Here is a 24,648-nt window from a genome sequence, read left to right as displayed (position 1 = left end):
AGGGGGTGACAGCCCCTGGGGTGTCACACAGGGGGTGACAGACCCCGGGGTGTCACACAGGAGGTGACAGACCCCGGGGTGTCACACAGGCGGTGACAGTCCCCAGGGTGTCACACAGGGGGTGACAGCCCCCGGGGTGTCACACAGGTGGTGACAGCCCCCAGGGTGTCACACAGGAGGTGACAGCCCCCAGGGTGTCACACAGGGGGTGACAGCCCCCGGGGTGTCACACAGGGGGTGACAGCCCCCGGGGTGTCACACAGGGGGTGACAGTCCCCAGGGTGTCACACAGGAGGTGACAGCCCCCAGAGTGTCACACAGGGGGTGACAGCCCCCAGGGTGTCACACAGGGGGTGACAACCCCCGGGGTGTCACACAGGCAGTGACAGCCCCCAGGGTGTCACACAGGGGGTGACAGCCCCCGGGATATCCCACCGGGCCATCCCTGCCACCTCCAAAACCTTCTTCTTTTTTCTCCCTTTTCTGCATCACAGCCCATTCCCACTTTAAACACTTAACTCCTGCTGTTTAATTCCTATTTTCAATCCCAGCTCTCAGGGTATTTGTTTAGTGTAGACTTTATGAATTTGATGCATCCTCAGGAGGAAAAGTCACCCTGCTGTCAGTGTAACAACTCAGCAGCTCCCTGAACCTACAGGGATGGGTGGGCAGAGTGTTGGAATAAAGTGAAACTCATGGGTTGAGATAAGAACTCTTTAATAATTGAAATAAAATTATATATAATAGTAAGAATAGTAATAATTGTCATGAAAAGAATAGAGAGAAATAAAGCCCAAGAAGCACAAGCTCATCCCAGCCCCTTGGAAAAATTCTGTTCATTCCCTCCACCAGTCACAGGTGTTAGATCAGGAGTTAAGAGTGCCCATGATTTTTTAAAAAATCCAAACTTTGAGGCAAGAGAGGATCTAAAAGGAGATTTTCTGATTGGTGCTTTCAAGGATTCTCCCATCATCAAACACTTTGGGCTTTCCTCTGAGGCACTGAAGGACATGGACAGGGGAGGAATTTTGGGCTTTGATTTTGGGCAGAACTTCAGTGTCCTGCTGTTACCTTTTGGAGGATTCTTTGAGGAAAGGAGGGAAGAGCTCAGAACCTAAAAACTCATTCATTATGAACCATATTTTGAAGGGAAACAGCAAAAATCTGTCTTTTTGCATCCTGGATTTTGTCTTCTAGATATTTACAGGACATGCAGATTCTCCTCTTGCTCTGCCATGTGCATTTTTGCTTATCTGGGGTTTTATACTGATCTGAGTTTTTAATATCTCAGCATTTTCATAATTGCAATACCAGTTTTTTTTAATGACATTTTCATGACTCCCACAGCCTTTGCTTTCAAGAGTAATTTGGGATTCTCTAAAAGCTAAAATTTTAGGAAAAGAAAGCAGTTTACTATAAGAAAATATTTTTGTGTAAAAAAAGGGAAAACAAAAATAGCTTTTTGCTTGTGTTCTCAGCAGAGCTGCCATTCCCAGCCCTGTCCCTTCACCCTGCAGCAGTCGTGGGATTCCTGTCTCTTTCTAAAATTGGTTTTAACTCAAGGAATGGTAATTGTGCTTCCTGCTGCCTGGTGACATCATCCAAGGATTTAGCAAGTACCAGCAAGCTCAGAACACAGAGTGAAATAAAATCCAGTGCTGGTTTGTGTGTAGATAATCATCATTTTCACTTGTTTAGGCCCCAGGGCTTTGACAGATTTGCCATGATGGACTGGAGCAGAAATATTTGTGGTTTTTTTTTTCCTTATGACAAGATTTTGAAAAGGAAAAGCAGCACAGCAATCTAAAAATCTAAAGAATTTTTAAATCTTGGGGATTTTTTTTTTTTAGCTCTTCACCTTCCTGCTGAGCAGTTCTGCCCAAGGAGGAGGGGAAGGGAATTCTCAGGGGATGGGAACCTCTGGTTATCCAGGGGGTTGGGAGATTTTGGATTCACAGCCTGGAACAGAGGATGCACAAAGGGAGCTCTTCCCACTGTGTCCAAATTCCAGGTGGGAAGGAATGAAGAAAAAGGAACCAAACTGGTGGTGCCCAGTAGCAGGAGATCCACTGGGTCTGGATTTTATCCTGGAGTTCAGGAAATTCTGTGCAGAAGGAAAAAGTCTTCTCAGTGAGGGTGAGGGAATGGCAGATTGTGGAGTTTGTGTCACTGGAGATGTGGAAAACCCAACAGAATGTGGTGACCCCTGTTTGAGCAGGGTAGTTGGTCTTGGTAATCTACAGAGGTCTTTTCAAACTCTTCTGAAAATCAAGGAGTTTGGATTAAATTCAGAGCAGGAATATGTGGGGGGTTGTTTTCTTTTCTCACATACAGGTGAATTCTGGTGGTTAATATTACATTTATTTATTTAAAGCTTGTTTACCTCTGCCATTGGCCAATTCCTGCTTGCTGTTTCCTTCCCCTGCATTCAGGGAGCTCACAGGTGTTCCTGAAGCCATCCAGAGCAACCTCAGTTTAATGTTTTATTGTGTTCAGTGTTGTATTGACCCAGCCAGACTGAAAGGATGTTTTTTGTGCCTTTCCCTGCTCTGCCTTGCAGGCACTTTGCCAAGCCAGGACAAGCCCTCACAGAGGCAGTCAGAGAGCACAAGCTGCAGCCCTTCCAGGAAGAGATCCACGTCGGAGAGCACTTCTTCTCCAGGCAAGTCCTGCTCAGGGACCTGGATTTTGGGATCCCTGTGTGCTCAGATCTGTGCTAAGACACATGGCTGCACAGATATTGAGTTTTTCCACTGGTATTTTTGGGTATAAAAGCTGTGGTTTGGGTTGTTGAATAAGGAGACTTGAGCAGAGCTGTGTTAAGGTAAGGTTTGGTTTCTCACAGGTTATGTTGGGCTTTGTGGAGCTCAGTTCTTTAATGCCAGACCTGTGACATTACAGGTAATCAGTGAATTAGAGGAATAAATTAATTGCTCCCTGGGGAAGAGCCTGATTCTGTCACTGTCACTGTGACCTGTCACTGAGCAGGTCACAGGAGGATCAGGCTGGTTTGTGCTGTGGGGTTTTCTTCCTCACACATAAGAATCCTGCCAGGGTGATGGAGGATGACACAGGCTCATCCCAGCCATCAGTGGTGGCACAGACAGGACAAAAATGCTCCTGGGAGAGAGATAATGCAAATATTGATCAGACCCATGAGCCAAGAGCAGATCTTGAGTGCAAGATCCTGGATGTTGCAGCAGGACAGTGAGGGAGCCAAGGGCTGACATTGCCTGAGGCTTGTGAGGAAGGGAAAAGTTCTCCCTCCTGACAGAGCAATGGAGCTCTAGAGAGTCATCTGAGGGATGAGGGAGGTGAGAAAGGAGCTCAGCCTGGAGAAAAGGAGGCTCAGGGGGAATTTCTGGCTCTGCACAACTTCCTGACAAGAGGGGACAGTCCCAGGTCAGGCTCTGCTCCCAGGAGAGGCTCAGGGTGGACACCAGCAGGAATTTCCACATGGAAAAGGTGCTCAGGGCTTGGAAATGCCCAGGAAGGTCTGGAGTGCCCATCCCTGGAGGTGTCTGAGGAATTCCTGGAGGTGGCACAGAGCTCTGGGCTGGGGATGAGGTGGGGATTTGGCACAACTTGGACTGGATGCTCTTGGAGGTCTTTGAACCATGAGCCTCAGTGGTTCCATGGCTCTGTGTGTTTGAGTTTTGTTTTGTCAGCTCAGTGTGTGTGTGTGTGACTCTGTGTGTTGCTGTCAGTCACATTTTACCCCTTTACTTCATCAAATCTATTGCCCAAATTGTCACAGGGAAGATCTGAAAATGTTCATTTTCTGCATGTTGTCACTCAGTTGTTATCCCAGGCTGCAGTGGGCTCTGAGCACCCTGCTCCAGTGGAAAGTGTCCCTGCCCATGGCAGAGGATGGAACAAAATGGTCTTTAAGGTCCCTTCCAACCCAGACCATTCTGTGATTCAGTAAAAATGGAATGTGAGCTCCCCTAGGATTGGACAGAAAAAAATCCAGCAAGTTGACCCATTTTGTAAGAAGCTCACTTGCAGAAGCTCCTGTTGCTAGAATTCAGACATGCTTAGACACCCAAATTGACTGCAAATATGTAGGATTGGTACTTAGAACTAGTTATGGTTTCCATCTAGGAAGGATGTGCCAAAAATGCCATTTCCTCCCAGATGTTTACAACAGATGCTCCATTCAGCCTGTGCTGCAGAAAAGTCCTTTGCAATGGGAAAGGGATCTTCCTTTTTTCTTTTTTTTATTCACTTTCTTGCCCTTGCTCACTTGAGAGGGGCAGCTGCAGTCCTAGCTGGAAACAGGAAGTGTTAAAGTTGAGGATTGTTTTGTGCATTGGAATGACATGAATCACAAGTTTATCAACTTCAAAGTCACCCAAGTGATGATGCAGCTGAGAGGATCAGTCATTGTTGGATTATGTGGGTCTGGAATGTGTGTGGGTTTCAATGTTTGTCAGAGAGGAGCTGCAGCTGTCCCATCCCTGGGATTAGCAGCAGCAGTGACAGAGACCCCTGGGATGTGCTGCTGCTCCAGGGTCACTGAGCAGGTGGGCTCTATCCCTAGAAGAAAACAAAGGGTGATTTATCTTTATTATTTCTGAAATATTATATGTTTTACATATATATTTCGGATTTTTTTTTTCTGAAATTATCTTTATTATTACATCTAAATGCAGAGCTGGAAGTGTAAATCCAGTTATCTCAGAGATGTTGGGGTGTCCATATCAGGCTTCTCTTGTTCTTTGTCACCAGAGCTTTGTCCAGAGGAGGATTTTTAAAACATATTTTGCTGACTCTTTCTCCTCCAAATTGTGTATTCTCTGAAACACCTTTTAATTTGCACTTACAAACTTCTGACTTTGGAATCTCAGTAAGGAATGCATTCTCCAGAGTAACACAATTGGACTACTGAGCACTGGGAAAATATCAGAAAATATTTAAACTAGAAAATACTTCAAAAATAGCTAGAAGGTTAGAAAATAGTTAAACTGGTTGTGCTTTATCTGTGTCATCTAACAAATAATCTCCCTCCTGTCAAGTGCTAGTGCTCTTTATAAACACATTTTGTTGTCTTCCTTTAACAGTTCCCTTGACACCAGGATGTGCTGCTCAGGCTCCAGCCTGGGCTCCACTGGGTTAAGAGATCTGATCTAATCTAATTAATTTGCCACAATTACAGGAACATTTTTGTCAATGCTAATTCACAATTGTGATGTATTTGTGAGAAGGCAGCATCCATTTCATTCCAGAAAGAGGAGAATTTCTTCTGATGGGATGTTATCACTAAGGAGCAGCAGGGCAGCTTTGGGAAGCTCTTAGTTTGGAACAAATCCCTTTTTAATGCTGCATAATCTACATGGTTGACCTGGAAACTTTCTTTTTCAAGCACCACTCTTCAGCTCTAAAGCATATAAAAGTCAAATCCAAATTTACTTCCTGTGTAAATTAGACTTAAAGATGATTGCCTCAGCTGATTTTTAAAGATGGCCCATTAGAGATAAAGATCAGTGCCACACCCAGTTTTAAACAATGGCCCATTAACAGGAGATATTTCCTACAGTGATGGGAGATGGGTCATGGGAAAGGTAAAGTTGATTGCCCCAGCTGGTTTAAAGCTGGCCCATTAACAGATATTAACATTTCTGGTCACATCCTTCATTGCAACCCAAGACAATTTCTCATGGAAAAGTGAGATGTGCTTGATTCCCAGGCTAAAAAGAAATTGTGTCTGACCAAAACAGAAAAACTGCAGCTATCACTGTATGGAGTTCAGTGTTACACACTAAATTGCAAGGTAATAAATATCTATAAAATGTAAAATGTAGAATCCTGAGGGGTGACTGCAGCCTTGTGTTGTTGCAGGGGCGGCGGGGCCGGCGCGGGGCTCCCGCCTGGCCGAGGACTCGGTGGATTCTCTGCTGCAGCGCATGGCCCAGCAGGATGGACCCCCCACCCTTGAGAAAAACCTGGAATCTGTCATGGCCAACGTGGCTGCTCCTCCATCAGCCAGCCCTGCTCGAAACCACTCCAGGGAAAGAGCCCTGGGCAAGCAGGATAACCTGGGAGCTCCAGCCATGGGCAGCACCGAGCTCTCCCTGCTGCAGGAGCGGCTCCCCAACAGCTACTCACCAAGGCACCTCAAGAGGAGTGTGGTAGAGGCCATGCAACGCCAAGCCAGGAAAATGTGCAATTACAACAAGATTCTGGCGACAAAAAAAAATCTGGACCACGTCAACAAAATCCTGAAAGCCAAAAAGCTGCAGAGGCAGTCGAGGACGGGGAATAATTTCGTGAAGCGGCGGCCGGGGCGGCCACGCAAGTACCCGCTGCAGGCTGTGGTGTCCATGCAGGCACTGCAGGCTGCCAGGATGGTCAGCCAGGAGCTGCAGGACACTGAGCAGAGCAGCAGCCCCCTGCACCTGGGCCCAGATACCATCACTGATGTCATTGAGGCTGTGGTGCAGAGTGTGAGCCTCAACCCCGAGCACCGTAAAGGTTGGAAGAGGAAGAGGTGGCTGCCGGAGGAGCAAGCCAGGAAGAGGCACAAGTCTTTGCCTGAAGATGAGCAGGAGAGCAATAAGAGGTGATTTTCTTTGTAGTTTTGTAGATCAGTTGGTTTTAGAACATTTTGGTCATTGTGCTTGATTTTGTTAAGGAGGTGTTTGAGTTTCAAGGACAGAGGCAGAAATCTCTCTTTGAAATGGATAATGTAAACCCCCTTCCTCCAAATTATTATAATTTGGAAACTAAGAGCCTCTCAGGCAAAGATATGGGAATTAGGAATAACAATTCTGTACTAGGAAAATTAAAATAGAAATACAGTATTACAAAAACACTGCCAGAGTCAGAATCCAAGCTGACACCCATCAGTCAGTCAGGGTGTTGGCAGCAGTGCCATTCAATGGTGGCTGCATCCTCCTGCAGTGGCAGATGTGGTTCAGCTGGAGAAGGTGCAGTTTTCCTCTGAAGATCCAGGGATGATGTGGAAAGGTCTGGTTTTCCTCTGGAATCCAGTGGTGTCCAAAATCTCAGTTTTTATCTGGGTAGGAAAGGCTTGGCTCCTCTCCTGGCTGGAGCATCTCCCAGTGGGATGATGGAATTTTATCAGTCATGCACTGGGACTCACTGGCCATGAACAGGAGATATCTCCTGGAGGGAGGATGGGCTGTGGGAAGATAAAGATGATTGCCCAGCTGGTTTAAAGCTGGCCCATTAGCAGATAATGTGTGCCAGGAGATAAAGATCGCTGCCACACCCAGTTTTAAACAATGGCCCATTAACAGGAGATATCTCCCACAGTGATAAGAATTGCTGCCACACCCAGTTTTTACCAATGGCCCATTAACAGGTGATAGCTCCTGGATGAAGGGAGGTAAAGAGCAAAGCTAAAGCAGCAGGGAGGAGTTAAGGGGTGCACCTGTACTGGTAAAGACACTCTCATCTTCTCATTCTTGTCCCCAAAGTCATCAATAAACAGATCAAACCCTGTCAGGAGTTTTCTTTTCCAGAAATGGGTGCTGCTGGTACCATGTGCTCAGGAGCTGCTCTCCTGAAGGCTGAGGAAAGGGTTACCATGTGCTGGTTTTAAAGTGCAAAAGCAGAGAGCAAGAGCTGCCTTCTGAATTACTCAGCTGAGGCTCCAAGGGATAAACATTAGCAGTACAAACAACATTCTTTTTGTAATAATAATATCACCAAAAAAAAAATCATACTTTTCTTATGATTATGCTTAACCCCCACTTGATCATGATTGTTGAGTTACATTTTTTAAGTAGAAACACCCAGAAATTCAGAAACATGGACTTTTTCTGCTGACCAGATTCAAGAGAGGAATAATGAAAGTGAGATAATCTTAATGGGAAGGTGATTTTTCTATCTTTACTTTTTTTTCCAGTTTCTCTGAGACAGTAGCTGAACCTCCCAGTCCACATGAAGCCCTTGGGAAACCACCTGAGTCTGAAACCCCTGAGCAGCCTTTGCCTCCTCTAACCCAACGTGAGAAGAAAGCTCCTAGACCCCCAAAGAAGAAGTATCAGAAGGCTGGGCTCTACTCTGATGTGTACAAAACAACAGAGTAAGTAAAACAGAGCAAAACTGATCTCTGATTATCCAGGGGAAATTCTCCTTTCACCTAGAACCATAAAGAACTCATGAGTAGGTGAAATAAAACCATCTTAGTTGAAGCCTGTACATGATAATTGTCAGAAGCTGACCCAGTGAGGATGTAAAATATAACCCCAGTCAGACAGCAGCCTGGAGCAGTCTGAAAATGTTTGTAATTATCAGCTTTGAAGAAAGGAAGAGGTTTATTCAAGAGTCTGAATGATCCTGGCAAGGCAAGTGCTGGATGTGTTCTGGTTCTGAGCACAGAGTCTGCAGAGAAAAGCTCATTAGGTTCCTGTTTGCATTGGCTGAATGGTGACAACTGGTCATCTTCTGTGTGAAAGAATTTCAGATATGCACCCAGTTCATTTCACAGTTCAGTGAAGTTCATCTCTATTTTCTCTGAGATGTTTAGGGTAAAAAAAATTAAAAATCCATCATTTCTTTGTTTTTCCTACTGGTTGGTTTGCAGCCTGGTGTCCAGCAGAATGTGGCCACCTCCCTCTTTCCCTTCCCTTTGTAGTCACACATTTTCTAGTGCCATCTGAACAAAGGAGTTGAAATCAGGAGTTTGTGCTTCTGTTCCAATATGATCTGACAGATTGAAAAGAGAGAAAATCTGGCACTTTCTCACCGTGTCATGGACCACTTTAAAATGTTCCAGAGACCACTGGGAAACTGCCAGTACAGTTTATCAGCTGCTCCTGCTGTAATCTCTCTAATCTAAAATTAGCTAGTAATGTAATCTAAGAAAAGGTAGTAGAGGGAAGGAAACAGTGAAAGGATCAAGACTCTAAGGAAGAAACAAAGATCTCAGTCTGATCAAAGTGAGTTTTAATTGTTTTAAAGAGATGTGCTATAACTTGACCACTTGGATGGTCTGTCACTGCTGTACACAGCATGCAACACTCAAATCTCACAGTTTCATCTGCTGCCTTAAGAGAGGAGCTGAGAGAGTCATCTCCTTTTCTTTAGTGTAAATATTTGGAACTTTGAGTGCTGCTAAGTTGGAAGGAACCCACAAAGATGATGGAGTCCAACTCCTGGCCATGTGTGGAGTGGTGTCCAAACTCTCCTGAAGCTCTGGCTGTTCCCATTCCCTGAACCCTCTGGGGGAAGAACCTTTCCCAAAATCCAACCTCAACCTGCCCTAACACAGCTCCAGCCATTCCCTGGATGCTGTCCTGTTCACACAGAGCAGAGATTGGAGCTGCTCCTCAGGAGGAAGTTACAAATCACTTACAGAGTGATTTATCTTCCCTTTGCCTCTTGTTCCACCTGCTGAGTTCTTCCTTGCTCTGATACTGGGGTTTGGGATGAGCTGATTATGACACTGAGGAGTTTCAACCTTCCAAGGAAGCAAATTCTGCCTCCACCATGTGAGACAGAGCTGTGGCAAACTCCACTGAGGAATTCTGTGCAGCCTGAAGGGCTGAGCCCACCTTTCCATCCTGCTGCCACTCCTTTCCCAAGTGCCAGACTAAATCCACAGAACAGCAATCACTTTTTGGTAATTAGATTTTTTTATCTGGTTTGATGTGCTGTTCTCATTCTACTGCATAGACATATGGTTGGATATTTGGAAACAGAGTAAGAGGAGAGCAGAAATTCATGTTGTTATCCCATTACTTATGTAACTTCCTGCTGTAGGAGTTTGAAAACCTGATCTGAGGAGGAAAAGGCAGCTCTGTGATCATGGGGCACCCTCTAGTGCTGTCACAGGGAGTGTTGGGGGGTTGTACTCACTGTTTTTTTGTAATTATTTACAGTGTTCACTGCAGACACTTTGCCTCAAACACTATTTTCCTTCTCTGTTTCATAATTCCTAAATGTCACAAGGACATGTGAAGCAGTGAAGTTTGCACTGAGGTTTGTACAAGTCACAGCCTGTCCCTGCATTCAGTCACATCCAACTGCTCAACAACAGCACAAAAAAAAAGGTTTAGCCTGACCTGGTCAGTGTTGATGAACTGTTGAAAGAGATGTCAAGAGATGATTTTAAAAAGGTTTCATTTCTCTGCAGCCACAAACAATTTGCCCTCAGCAGGAGTTGACTCCAGCTGCTCTCCATCTGGAGACCTTGTTAAAATACAGTGAAGAAAGTTCAGGTTTTGATATATTGCAAATGAACTAAGGATAAAAGGAATGATTTCTGAGTCAATCTCAGTTCTGCCTCATTTCCAGCTGTCATTTTGAACACTCCACAGTCAGCAACTCCCTTGGGATTTCCATGGAGAGATGTTCAGTCTGTGGTTGCACAAAGTTGCAGCTTTGAAAACAAGGGAAGATCTCATGGAAGAGTTATTCTCTGTGGTTTTCCTTGAGGAGTGAACTGCAAAGTCCAGTTCAGCCAAAAAAAAAAAAAATTAAATTAGCAAGTAATTAAATTGTTGTAGAGTGTTTAGAGAAACGCATTATTTTGATATTTGAGCAGGACATGAATTGCAGTTCAGATAGATCAGCATCAAAGCCACCTTAAACCCATTTAAAATGTTCATCAAACTGTGGTCTGAGGGAAAATGGGGCTGCACACATGAAAAATGTAATTCCACAGAGAAATAATCCCAGCCAACATGGTGAGAGTGTAGAGACATTGAAAACTGGAGAGGAGGAACAGAAATGGAGCAGAATGATTTCCCTGATGATTGATCTCACCCAAGTCTTAACTGGCTGGTTTGGAATCACAGAATTATGGAATAGTTTAGGTTGGAAGAGACTTTAAAATTCATTTTGTTCCTCCTTCTGCCATGGCAGGAACATCTTCCACTATCCCAGTTTGCTCCAAGCCACATCCAACCTTAAACACATCCAGGGATGGGGCAGCCACAGCTGCTCAGGGTCTCTTCACCCTCTCAAGGAAAAATATCTTCCTAAATATTTCCTTTGATATCTGTATCTCAAAATTTGTTTTTGATTTGCATTTTTCCTTCACTAAACAATAATATCACATTTTTTATTGAGTTATCTTTCTGTTTCTTGTCCACTTCTTAAAACACATCCCTTAAAAAACTTGAGTAAATTCCAGTAGGCTTCAATATCATATAATCTTTGGTATATTTGACATTTAGAAGTCTCCTTTAAATATTGTAAGACTGCAGTTCTAAATATAACCTCTTCAGATTCTATTTTCCAAGGCTTGTTGTTGGCCAGGAGATGTTTATAAACACCAGATTACAGAGCTGTCACCTGCCTGACCCATACAACCATTCTGATTTCATACTCTTATTTTTCTTTCTGCAAAGGGGTGTCTTACTGGTTTTTAAACTTTCTCTTCTGATTTCTATTCTTTTTCTGATAAAGGCAGCACATGAATTTTTATTTTTTTTTTTTTTTTAGGGAATTGGGAGAGCACATGTGTCACATGCCCAGTTCCTCAGTGAAACCACCAGATAGGATCTGCCAGTTGTTTTTTATTTGTATAAACTTGAGTAAATTTAATTTTAGTTGCTTTAATTTTAGTTATTACCTTTTTATCACATTTCAAATCAGTGATGTCCCATTGGCTGTTACCTTAACAATATTCATGGAGAAAAAAAAAAAAAAAATCCATTATGGGAGGGCTGAGATCAGTGTTAAGATGGAGATGAATTCTTTCACCATTTCTATTATTACCTGATGCTCCAGACATCTAAAACAGAAAATGCATTTCTTGCAAAGTGACACATGTTCCTCATTGTGATTATTTTGCTTCTTTCTCATCCACCACAGCCCCAAGAGTCGTTTGATCCAGCTGAAGAAGGAGAAGCTGGAATACACCCCAGGGGAACATGAGCATGGGCTGTTCCCAGCCCCCATCCACGTTGGTGGGTACCTCACCTGTGTTTGTATTATTGGGAAAATATGCACAAATGTAGCACTAGGGGACCTGCATAACCTTTTATCCCTTTTTAGGTCATTCATAGATTTTTGGAACATGAATTTTGCCAGCTCTGTGTTGCCCAGTTTGACTGGAAAGGGTTGGTTTTTTTTAGCTTAAAATATTGTTCTTGATTTTTTTTTTATGTGTCAAAAACACCATTCTAGTTGAAAATCTGTGATAGTCCTTGGATGAAATGCAGAGCATATCTTCACCTCAAATAAAAATAGAGCAGAATAGCCACAGATAATTGTGACATTTTAATCCCAGAAGTTGAGCATGGAATGATAAATTCCCCCATGTCCCCATGGTTAATGATGTCTGGATAAAAATGGAGGAATAATTAAAAGCTTTGCTGTCATCTTTGTTTTTACTTCATCCCCATTTTGCAGTCTTGGGCAGGAAAAAAATGAGATTTAGGATTTCACAGAATCACAGAGTGATTTGGATTTTGGGAAGGGACTTTACAGATCATTTTTTCCCACCTTATTCCATCACCTTCCATAGCCCATGCTGCTCCAAAACCTTCCAGGGATGTATCTGTGGAAAGAAACCATAACCCAAATGTGTCCCAAGCCTCAGAGGGGATGGAGTGGGGAGCCCCCACTGTTTGCAGCTCATATCAAAATTAGATAATTTCCTGTTTCTCAGCTCATTGTTTCAGCTTTTGAACTGCTGGGATTTCTTGCTGCAAGTCCTGTCACGCCCAGCAGGTTTGGGGAATTCCAGAAATCTTTGTCCCATCAAACACTGGTTTGTCTCCTGTAACTCAACTGGTTTTGGCTCCCTGCACAACTGGGCAGAACACTTGGACAGATCTGTGTGAATCAGGAGTCACAAAACAGGTTTCAGAGCTGAAGGTGACAATTTAAATTCTTCAAAACGTGCCCTTGCTCAGCTCCTTTTTGAATAAATCACATTTCTGGTCCTGCCCTGCAGCTGCTGCTGTGACTCCAGAGGTTTTTGGGGATGGTTTAACCCCAGGGTTCTGCCAGGGGGCTGCACTGGTGCCCACTGGAGGCTCAGTGCCAGAGCACCTGAATGAGCCTTTTGTTTGCCCTGCTGAGCTCATAAAAGTGAAAGCAAATTCCCAGCAGATTTAGCTCTTTCCTGGAACCTGCTAGGCATGAATAAGGCATTGAAAATGGAAAGTAATTGAGGGGTAAATTGTAAGGAAAACATTACCATTTTTATTTTCCAGCAGTGAGGTTATGTGTGTGAATTTATGTGAACCCACAGAGCATTGCTGGAGGAATATAAAGACATTTGTTAACAGTTAGAAAAGCTGGAGGGGGGGAAGGGGGAAATTAAGTTTGGTTCTGACACCTCAACCTAGACACTGCTCCCTGCAATTTTGTGATCCAGGATTCCAGCAAAATGATCAGAGAATGTTAAATCTTGGCTGGAACTAATCAGTGTCAGCCCTCAGGTCTGGTGTCAATGATGTAATGGGTCTGTGTCTTTTAGGGGTGGCAGGGAATGCTAGACCAGAGCCAAAATCTGCAGTGAAAGCAGGAACTCCTGTCTAAAACGAGTTCCAGTTATTGCTGAAAATACAGATCCCCTTGAAGCCTTTCCAAAAAATCTACTAATGTGTTTGCCAAGTCTGAATTCATTCTTAAATCTCTTCTGGTAAAGGTCACGGGAACAAGCTGGGAGATTTATTTTCAGAACTGATTTGATTTCTTTGAATACAATATGGTGATTTACCAACCTGGGTGGGTGCTGCAAGTTTCATCCTGGGTGTTAAAGTGTTGGATTGTGCACAGGAAAATTTAGGAGAGCAGCTTCCTCTCCTTTGTGCTCTCCACCCCTGCCAGGTCCTGCCAGCAGCTCCCACCTTTTCAGAGCACTGCCTGTGAGTTTTTGCCACTTACAAACCTTTTTTTCTTTCAGGGAAGTACCTCAGACAAAAGAGAATCGACTTCCAGCTGCCTTATGACATCCTCTGGCAGTGGAAACACAACCAGGTGAGATAAGAGATAAGAAATAAGAGATAAGGAAACAGCAGCACTCAGAGCCTGTTCACACATCTTGGCTTGGGGGGGTGGGAATTTCTTGTTGTTGCCTCTTGTGTGAGAGGAGAAGGGATTTGCATATGTATTTCATGCTGAAAAATTCCCATTATTCCATCTCCTGCAAAATAGCAACCCTGTGAGTTTGTGCTCCCACAGAATTTGGCTGCAGACTTTTATTTTGGCAGCTGGTTTCAGACAAGCCTCGGGAGAATTGGGATGTACTGCCAGCAGCACTGAGAAATTTCAGGCCTTATTTTTCTTGGATCAATCCCAACAGAGTGGAATTTATTTTTCACTTGCAAGCTGAAATTTTCATCCTGAGGAAAGAAGAAAAACTGTTGAACAGTCTCGTTCTTTTTTAAAGAGCTTTAAATATGTGCAAGATTAAAAATAGGATTTTTTTTTTTTTCCCCTCCTCTGAGATGTTTCCACCAAATGATTTACCACAGGATTTAAGGCTGATGGGAGAATCTGGTGAGAAAATGCTCTCAGATGTGTAACTTGAGCATCTAAATGAGCAGGACACTGGAATTTGTTCCTCCAGCCAGCACTGGGGACATTTCAGCTGAGGACATTTTCTTGCTGTCTGTTGACCATGGAGTGTCTCATCTGTTCAGTATTTCAGTAATAAATCCATGGAATCTGTTTCCTTGACATTTTCCAGCTCTCCCTAGAATATTGGAGGCCCTTGCAGAGGAGATTTTCTGTGCAGGGATGTCTGAGTTTGTCAAGATCATTGAGTCACTTTGATAAATCAGCACCTTGATTTTTTTGTTTTCACTTTTTTAAGCATTGGCACATGGTGATTCCACCAAAGATGGTTTCTCCAAAGTAGGTATCAATAATTCCTCTTTTTCTAAGCCCTGTTCAGAGGAGCCTGTCCTCAGAACAGCTGTTTCCCACATTGCTCTGGGCAGACAGAATAAATAATGTGGTGAACAAACTGCTCCAATGTCTCACCAAGCCCAAATTCCAATTATTCAGGTCGTTTTTGTGACCTATTTGTTAATGCAGTCTGAGCCTAGAGAAGAGAACTCAGATTTCTAGTAATGATTACCAAACAGTTCCCTATGTACAGAACATAATTTCCCTGATCCTATTGAATAACAGATGCTCTTATGCAATGTATTAAAATTTTCTTTCTCTTCCTTTTAGTTGTATAAAAAGCCAGATGTCCCACTTTATAAAAAAATCCGTTCCAGTAAGTAAAATTTTATTATTTAACTGTGGAATTTTCATGTGACACCCTCCTAACAAAGACACTTCCACTTTTTTTTTTTTTTTAACTCTGCTGATTGGAATGAACATTCTGTAGATAAACAGTTGTAGTTTTTCACCTGAAATGAATTATTATCCCTATTTGGGTTTGTTTTCTCTTTTATTTATTTTTTTTTTTCCCTCCAGATGTCTATGTGGATGTCAAACCTCTCTCTGGCTATGAGGCCACCACCTGCAATTGTAAAAAACCAGAAGATGACAGTGGGAAGGGCTGTGTGGAAGATTGTCTGAACAGGTTAGAAATTTATTATTTCTCATCTTCTCCTAGGAAAAAAATTGTACTGGATGTACCCCAACAACAAAGGCATCATCCAAGGAAGGAAATTCCCAATCTGACCCTTTGGGGTCTCAGTGTCACCCCAAATTGTCACTGAGGCACCTTCACAGTGACCCAACAGGGTCCTGCTGGATCCTCCCACACTCCCAGCTGGTCCCAGTCAAACCAGTTCCCTCCCAGTTCAGCTCCAGGGTCCTTCCAGCCCTTGGATGGTGGAGCAGGCACCTGCCCTTTTCTCCAGAGGAAGAGCCCCTTAAAAATCTTTATTTTGTGTATTGATTTATTATTGATTCATAAAGAGCCCCTTAAAATCTCCATTTTGCCCTTTGAATAGCAGTGAGAGGCAGGCAGGGAATCACTGTGTGAATCACACCTTGAAAACAAGAAGTATTTTAATTATTGTACAACTTGTGTTTGATTTAATTCACTGTTATTGATTATTGATTTATTTCTTTATGTTTTATTATTGATTCACATATACATCATATATATGTGTTGATTTTTATATTTATATATAATGTTGATTTTTATATTTATATAATTATTTTAGATTGACTTATTAATGTTTGATTTAGAAATTGATTTTAGATTGATTTAGGAATTGATCTTAGATTGACTTGTAAATTGATTTTAGATTGACTTATAAATTGATTTTATATTGACTTATAAATTGATTTTTAGATTGATTTAGAAATTGATTTTAGATTGATTTAGAAATTAATTTTAGATTGATTATTTGTTATTAAATTGCATTCTATCTTATCTATATATTCTATTATTTATATGATGATTTATCCATTTCTACCTCCATTTCACATATTGATTTATCAACATGACCCATCCCAAAAAAAATGCTCTTCCCCTTTCATTTTACCTTCTCTGCTATCTCTTTTAGGATGATTTTTGCTGAGTGTTCCCCCAACACTTGTCCCTGTGGGGAGCAATGCTGCAACCAACGTATCCAAAGGCACGAGTGGGTTCAGTGCCTGGAGAGGTTCAGGGCTGAGGAGAAAGGATGGGGGATCCGTACCAAAGAACCCCTGAAAGCTGGACAATTCATCATTGAATATCTGGGAGAAGTTGTTAGTGAGCAAGAATTCAGGTAGAAATAATGATTTGTTGATTTAAGAAGGTTTCATAAATGATTTTGGATGTTTGTGGTTGCGATATCCTCAGGCAAGAGCAAAGGGGAGGATGAGAGGGGAAAGGAAGGTTTAGAATTCTGGGGTTTTTTTATTAACTAAGTTTTTCTCAGTCCAGTAAAGAGGGGTGATTAATGTTTGAAATTTGCCTCATCTGCCCTGTAAATACAAAATGCCACAAGTGACTGAATCTGAAATGAGAGCTCTGCAGGATTTATGCTGCTCCAGGTAGAACTGTGAGGCTGGAAGGGACATGAGCTTCTGCAGAAAGGAAAAAGAAAAAGTGATAACCATTAAAAGAAAGGAATTCTCTTGTGGTATTGTGGGATATTTGAGGCCCCAAAAGCTGCACTCTCCTCATACAGAGATAACACAGATCTATCCCTGTGCTGCTGGGATCCATGGGTGGGATTCCAGAGCCTGCCCACTCCCCAGGAGGAGGTTGCACACACAGACACCCCCAGGAATGTAGATTTGCATTTTCTCTTCCATACACAGATTACCAACATGAAATATGTACAAATAATCTGCAGAAGCATTCCAGAAGAGCAAATTTCTAAATTCTAACCCTGTCAGTGACCTTGACTTATAAAAATAGCTACAATAATGGTTTTCCTTCATCTCTAGGTGTACGGTCCTATAAAATACAAAATATTATCATTGCTTTTTCTTCAAAACTCACTCAGAGATGTGTTGTGTGTCACTCCTGTGTAGAATGACAAGACTCTCTCTGTGTTGCTGCACAGGAACAGGATGATTGAGCAGTACCACAACCACAGTGACCATTACTGCCTGAACCTGGACAGTGGCATGGTCATTGACAGCTACCGAATGGGCAACGAGGCTCGTTTCATCAACCACAGCTGCAACCCCAACTGTGAGATGCAGAAATGGTGAGCAAAGGGGTTCTGCTGCCTGGGAGACTTCTGAGAGACAGGGAGTGTTCTGGTTTGGAGGACAGGTGTCTGCCATCTCTTTGAAATGGAGAATGTAAACCCCCTCCCTTCAAATTATTATAAGTTTGAATTCAGGGGCTCTCAGGCAAAGATATTAGGAATAAGGAATAACAGTTCTTTACTAGGAAAGTTAAAATAGAAATGCAGTATTACAAAGAACAATCCCAAAAACACTGGCAGAGTCAGAATCCAAGCTGACAGCCAGTCAGGGTGTTGGTTGCAGTCCCATTAAATGGTGGCTGCATCCTCCTGCAGTAAAGTTTTAAATTTGAAAATCCAATAAAAAATAAAAGAATTGAAGAGACAGAATCCCCCTGCTCTGCTCAGGTGAGACTCCTCCTGCAGAGCTGAGGTCCCAGCACAGGAAGGATGTGGAGAGGAAACACCAAATTAATTAGAGGGATGAAGCAGCTCTGCACTGAGGAAAGGCTGAGATAATTGGGATTGTTCAGCCTGGAAAATAAGAGCTCCCAGTGACCCAATTATGTCCTTCTAGTACCTGAAGGAGCTGCAGGAAAGATGGAGAGAGGCTGTTTACAAGGGTCTGGAGTGACAGGACACAGGGCAATGGTTTCCCACTGCCAGAGGGCAGGGTTAGATGGAATTTTGGGAAGGAATTGTTCCCTGGGAGGGTGAGGAAGCCCTGGCACTTTCTGTTCTTTGTAAATATGATGTTCACTTTTGAACCTTCAAAGTTCATTGTAAGAGATAAATACAAGAAGTGCACAAGCATAACCCAGGGCACAGCAGAAGTGTTGCTGCCTGTCTCTAACACTGTGCACAAAGATGATTTTATGTTTAATTTTGGGGGTATTTGGTTGTGTTTTCCCCACAGGTCTGTGAATGGTGTGTATAGGATTGGGCTGTATGCACTCAAGGACATGCCTGCTGGGACTGAGCTCACCTATGACTACAACTTCCACTCATTTAATGTTGAAAAACAGGTAAAAACCTCACTGTGAGACCTTGAAAAATCTTCACTAAGGCCTAACAGCTCTGTAAAGTGTAAAAATTAGCAAAACCGTCATGTTTTATTAGGCAGAAAATGTTCTTTTTAATACATTGAGAGCAAATTAAATGCTGGGAGTTTATTGGATTTTTTTTTTTTCCTCAAAGCAACTCTGCAAATGTGGCTTTGACAAATGCAGAGGAATAATTGGGGGTAAAAGTCAACGTATGAATGGACTCTCAAGCAAAAGCAACCAGCCTGTGAGCACCCACAGAAGACCTGGGAGGTCAAAAGAGAAGAGGAAGTCAAAGCACAAACTAAAGAAGAGAGTAAGTAGAAAAGGCAGAGTTTGGGAGAGGTGAGGTTGATGGGAATTCAATCTCTGCCACCAGACCAAAAACTGGTGTTTTTATAAATGTTAAACTTGAAACAGAAACCCAAACTTTAAATAGAAATGCAGTAGAGTAATGCTTCAGGTTGTGTCTCAGGGGTTGCTTTGGCTGCTTTGCTGAGTTCTTGGCACAGTTTTTCCTGTCTATCAGAACAATCTGTTTTCCAGAGGGGCCACATCCCTGAGGAACCCAGTGAAAGTGTGAACGCCCCAACCAGGCTGACACCTCAGCTGCAGATGAAACCCATGTCTAACAGGGAGAGGTAAGGGCTGATTTCAGAGGGGGTTTGCCTCAGAAATGGAAGTACTGTGCAAATACTGATGTCTTCTTCTATAAAATAGAGAATTTCTGAGGATACAGCTTTTAATTCCCCTTTACCAGCCAAGCTGAGAAGTCACAGGGCGCACCTCAGAATATCCAACTTCTTTTTCCCCACATTAATTTTCCAACAGTTGGCGATTCATGCATATCTTCCTAATTTTTTTTCAGGAATTTTGTGCTCAAGCACCACGTGTTCTTGGTGAGGAACTGGGAGAAGATCAGGCAGAAGCAGGAGGAGGTGAAGCACGTCAGTGACAGCATGCACAGCTCATCCCTCTACACCCGCTGGAACGGCATCTGCCGAGACGACGGCAACATCAAATCAGGTGAGGCCCCTCAGCTTCCCCCAGTGCTGACCTGGAACACCAGTGGAGACTGTACCTCTTAAGCATGGTCTGTTTTAGTCTTTTTTTGACTTTACTTAGAGCTGGGATTGATGAGTACACGATGGAAATGTTTTTTTTTTTGTGTTCGGGTTTGGTTGTTTATTAAATTTTAGGAAAAAGTAGAGTGTCAGCACTTCCTGCTAGAAGTGAGGGAAATGGAGCAAGATCTAGCTGCTGCAAGGTCTCCTAAAGCTAAACAGTTCAATAAAGAAATAACACCTATATTATTTATCCTTTTAACCCCTTAACTAAATTCCCATGACCCTTAGTGTGACACTGACTGACCAACCAGAAACCACAACCTAAAACCCATGAAGAAGAAGGAAGATGAGCACTGAAAAAGACAAGACCTAAAATCCTCCATCTTGTCCCATACCTATTACTATACCATAAAAACTTCAAATTTCAAACTCTTTACCATGTGAAAGCACACACTTCTAGTTAACTACACACTCATGATGTTAACTTCATCATTCAAATTTAGAAGCTGTCTCCAAGGCTTCAGGTTAAAAGCAATGTTCTCCAGGGATCAGAAAGTTCAAAACTCCCAGGTTTATGGGATCCAACACAGAATTAAACTCTGTGTAAACCCAGTGTAGAGTTGCAGTGAGATCCATACACTTTTTGTAAGGTCTTCTATTTAAATACACACCCGTGATTTTAACTGCAGCACTCAAATTTAGAAGCTTTGTCCAAAGGCTCATATGAAAAGCAGTGTTCTCCAGGGGGTCAGTGCCAAAAAGCACAGAAAGTTCAAAAACCCCAGGTTTCTGGGATCCAGCACTGCACAGGTAAAAGCTCCCAGGGGTCACTCAAGTCCTGGGAGAAGTTGTCACATGTGGTGTTTCAACAAGAGTGGTTTGTCACAGGAGGGGAAAAATGGCATTTAACTGTGGTCTGGTTTGTCTGATCAGTCACAGCTTGGACTCTGTGATCTTGGAGGTCTTTTCCAACCCCAGTGATTCTAGGATATCATTCAATATTGGGAAGAAATTCCTGACTGTGAGGGTGAGGAGGCCCTGGCACAGGGTGCCCAGAGAAGCTATGACTGTCCAAAAATCTCAGTTTTTATCTGGGTAGGAAAGGCTTGGCTCCTCCCCTGGCTGGAGCATCTCCCAGTGGGATGATGGAATTTTATCAGTCATGCACTGGGACTCAATGGCCATGAACAGGAGATATCTCCTGGAGGGAGGATGGGCTGTGGAAATATAAAGATGATTGCCCCAGCTGGTTTAAAGCTGGCCCATTAGCAGATAATATGTGCCAGGAGATAAAGATCAGTGCCACACCCAGTTTTTAACACTAGCCCATTAACAGGAGATATCTCCCACATTGATAAGAATTGCTGCCACACCCAGTTTTTACCAATGGCCCATTAACAGGTGATACCTCCTGGATGAAGGGTGGGTTGTGGGAAAGGTAAAGATGATTGCCCCAGCTGGTTTAAAGATGGCCCATTAACAGGAGATATCTCCTGGAGGGAGGATGGGCTGTGGAAAGATAAAGATGATTGCCCAGCTGGTTTAAAGCTGGCCCATTAACAGATAATATGTGCCATGGAGATAAGGGTCACTGCCCCACCTGGTTTCAACAAATACTGACAGAATCCACATTTCTGGCCACATCCTGCATTACAACCCAAGACAGAAAGGAATCTGTTGTGTGTGTCCCTCTCTCAGATGTGTTCATGACCCAGTTCTCGGCGCTGCAGACGTCGCGCTCGGTGCGGACGCGGCGCTTGGCGGCGGCCGAGGAGAACCTGGAGGTGGCTCGTGCCGCCCGCCTGGCTCAGATCTTCAAGGAGATATGTGACAGCATCATATCCTACAAAGGTGAAGGTGATTCTCTTTCAAAACATCTCCGTGGGTATGTTGGTAACCAATGGAAATGGACTCTGAAGTGGTAATGCTAACAAAAAGATGAGATGTTAAGTAATTCCAATTTTTTTAATTTTTTCCCCTTACCAATAATCACTTTGCTTTAGCCTTAATCCCCTGCTTTATCACCAGAATCTGCAGATATTGCTGCTCTTTGCACTTGATTTTTCAAAATTCCAGAAAAAATCAGAAACTGTCATCTTTGTGCTACCTGTACTCCAATTACAGCCAGCAACATCTAGAAATGCAGAAGCATTTCAATTCCCCGTAGCTCAAAGAACAGAAAAGCCTTTTTTTAACCCAGATTGAATATTGTTAGTTACTTTTCTTTGGAAGCTTCACTCCAATGGTGTCACCAAGCTCTGTTCCTGTTGCAGACTCCTCCAGGCAGGCGCTTGCAGCTCCTCTCCTGAACCTGCCCCCAAAGAAAAAGTAAGTGCTGTTTCCTCTGATGGATTTGCACAGTTGGAATTGCTGGTGAACTTGACATTGTGCCAACATTCCTCTTGTAGAAATGCAGACTATTATGAAAAGATCTCTGACCCCTTGGATCTCGCCACGATTGAGAAGCAGATCCTGACTGGCTACTACAAAACTGTGGAAGCTTTTGATGGGGACATGCTGAAGGTCTTCAGGAATGCAGAGGTGAGGCTCTCTCTGGCCTGGAAGCTGCTGCACTAGCAGCAGGGATGTGCCCTCCTTTAATGCTCTTACAGGAGTAAAAGAAGAGATTTATTCTGGAGGAAAAGAACTTGTGCTGATCCATTCCTGATGCAGTTGAAAATTTTGAGCCTTTTTTTCTCCTTGCAACATAGCTTTCTTGTTTGCCTGTAGAATCATTTTGCTTGGTAAAAACATCTTTTCTTTGAGGTGGATTTATCCTTTGCTCTAAGCCATAAAAACCTCTTCCAACTCACACACTGTCCTGATTTGAAAGACAGGTGTCTGCTAAGAGATGCAGGAGCCTGTCTTTGACATGGAGAATGTAAACTCCCTTCCTCCAAATTATTATAATTTTGAAATTAAGGGGCAAAGATATGGGAATTAGGAATAACAGTTCTTTACTAGGAAAACTAAAATAGAAATGCAGTATTACAAAGAACAATCCCAAACACTGCCAGAGTCAGAATCCAAGCTGACACCCATCAGTCAGTCAGGGTGTTGGCAGCAGTGCCATTCAATGGTGGCTGCATCTTCCTGTAGTGGCAGATGTGGTTCAGCTGGAGAAGGTGCAGTTTCCCTCTGAAGGTCCAGGGATGATGTGGAAAGATCTGGTTTTCCTCTGGAATCCAGTGGTGTCCAAAATCTCAGTTTTTCTCTGGGTAGGAAAGGCTTGGCTCCTCCCCTGGCTGGAGCATCTCCCAGTGGGATGATGGAATTTTATCAGTCATGCACTGGGACTCACTGGCCATGAACAGGAGATATCTCCTGGAGGGAGGATGGGCTGTGAAAATATAAAGATGATTGCCCCAGCTGCCCATTAGCAGAGGATATCTCCCACAGAGATAAGAATCACTGCTCCACCTGTTTTAACAGCTGGTGATAGAATCCAGACTTTTGGTCACATCCTGAGAGAAATACAAACATACCCTTTGCCTTCTTATTTATCTAGTAAGACTGGCACAGCAATTCTTTTCTTCTATATCAAAACTTGCTTTCATTTCTATTCCTTCCTTCAAATCCTCCATTCAACATTCTACATGATATGCTAAACATACCTATCCATAAGACTTCCCTTCTAATCCATCCCCAGCTCAACTGAAGGAAGAACCCTCCTAGGCGTGCACAGACCAAAAACACGGAAATAAATCTGATTTTGGGGGGTTTTTTTTAATTTTTACAGAAATACTACGGGCGGAAATCCCCGACGGGGAGGGATGTGTGCCGGCTACGCAAAGCTTATTACAACGCCAGGCACGAGGCTTCAGCCCAGATCGACGAGATCGTGGGGGAGACGGCGAGCGAGGCCGACAGCAGCGAGACGTCGGTGTGCGACAAGGACAACGGGCACGAGAAGGACGAGGACGTCATCCGCTGCATCTGCGGCCTCTACAAGGACGAGGGGCTGATGATCCAGTGTGAAAAGTGCATGGTGAGGGGGTTCAAAGGGAGCTTGATCTCCTCTTCACAGGCAGTGGTGCTTTTTATTGGTTTCTATGTGCTTGGTGGCATTAATTAGTTCTTTGTGTCTTTTCGTCTCTTCGTCGTTTCGTCTTTTCTCTTTGTCTTTTCTTCTCGTCTTTTTGTCTTATCTTTTCGTCTTCTCATCTTTTCTCCTTGTCTTTTCAATTTTTCATCTTTTCTCCTTGTCTTTTCTCCTCGTCTTCTCATCTTTTCTTTTCATCTTTTTGTCTTTTCTCTTCATCTTTTCTTCTCATCTTTTCGTCTTTTCTGTTTGTCTTTTCGTCTTTTTGTCTTTTCTCTTTGTCTTTTCATCTTTTCGTCTTTTCGTCTTTTCTCCTCATCTTTTCATCTTTTCTTTTGTCTTTTCTTCTCCTCCTCTTTTCTTCTCCTGTTTTCTTCATCTTTTCTCTTCGTCTTTCCATCTTTTCTCCTCGTCTTTTCTCCTTCTCTTTTCTCCTTGTCTTCTCGTCTTCTCATCTTTTCTTTTAGTCTTTTTGTCTTTTCTCTTCATCTTTTCTTCTCATCTTTTCGTCTTTTCTGTTTGTCTTTTCGTCTTTTTGTCTTTTCTCCTCATCTCTTCTTGTCTTTTCTCTTTGTCTTTTCATCTTTTCGTCTTTTCGTCTTTTCTCCTCATCTTTTCATCTTTTCTTTTGTCTTTTCTTCTCCTCCTCTTTTCTTCTCCTGTTTTCTTCTTTTCTCTTCATCTTTTCTTTTTGTCTTTTCTCTTCATCTTTTCTCTTCGTCTTTCCATCTTTTCTCCTCGTCTTTTCTCCTCGTCTTTTCTTCTTGTCTTTTCCTCTCTCTCCACAAGAGGAGAAATTCTCTTTTCACAGAGAAAATGCAACTTGCATTGAGCAGAGCAGCTGAAATTGCCCCCAGCTCCTGCCCCTCTAGAGAGAAAAATTAATTTTAAAATTTTGGGCTTTTACTGTTTCATAGACATCTTGTGTGTCTGCTGTCATGGTGTGAAATAGTTCATAGAAAAATCTT

The 24,648-nt window shown here is 43.0% G+C and overlaps 1 protein-coding gene across 2 annotated transcripts in view; it reads left to right on the top strand.

The window, feature by feature from the left end:
* The window catches only part of ASH1L (ASH1 like histone lysine methyltransferase), a 50,386-nt gene that overhangs the window by 16,598 nt on the left and 9,140 nt on the right, over positions 1-24,648 (top strand). The window contains exons 3-19 of one of the 2 annotated variants that reach the window (XM_079329353.1): positions 2,561-2,662; positions 5,842-6,562; positions 7,874-8,053; positions 11,791-11,885; positions 13,835-13,908; positions 15,112-15,157; positions 15,361-15,469; positions 16,407-16,613; positions 17,400-17,546; positions 18,445-18,553; positions 18,726-18,887; positions 19,118-19,212; positions 19,440-19,597; positions 21,337-21,489; positions 21,912-21,966; positions 22,047-22,179; positions 23,378-23,626. In XM_079329353.1, the coding sequence (XP_079185479.1) occupies positions 2,561-2,662; positions 5,842-6,562; positions 7,874-8,053; positions 11,791-11,885; positions 13,835-13,908; positions 15,112-15,157; positions 15,361-15,469; positions 16,407-16,613; positions 17,400-17,546; positions 18,445-18,553; positions 18,726-18,887; positions 19,118-19,212; positions 19,440-19,597; positions 21,337-21,489; positions 21,912-21,966; positions 22,047-22,179; positions 23,378-23,626 (2,795 nt within the window). Of the gene's footprint in view, positions 1-2,560; positions 2,663-5,841; positions 6,563-7,873; positions 8,054-11,790; positions 11,886-13,834; positions 13,909-15,111; positions 15,158-15,360; positions 15,470-16,406; positions 16,614-17,399; positions 17,547-18,444; positions 18,554-18,725; positions 18,888-19,117; positions 19,213-19,439; positions 19,598-21,336; positions 21,496-21,911; positions 21,967-22,046; positions 22,180-23,377; positions 23,627-24,648 lie in introns of both variants that reach the window. The other variant, XM_079329352.1, reaches the window with a different exon arrangement.

The sequence above is a fragment of the Erithacus rubecula genome (assembly GCF_903797595.1).
Source record: "Erithacus rubecula genome assembly, chromosome: 33".
In the NCBI taxonomy this organism is placed as follows: domain Eukaryota; kingdom Metazoa; phylum Chordata; class Aves; order Passeriformes; family Muscicapidae; genus Erithacus; species Erithacus rubecula.
The sequence above is the reverse complement of the archived record's forward strand: the minus strand, read 5'-3'. Positions and strand labels throughout refer to the sequence as shown.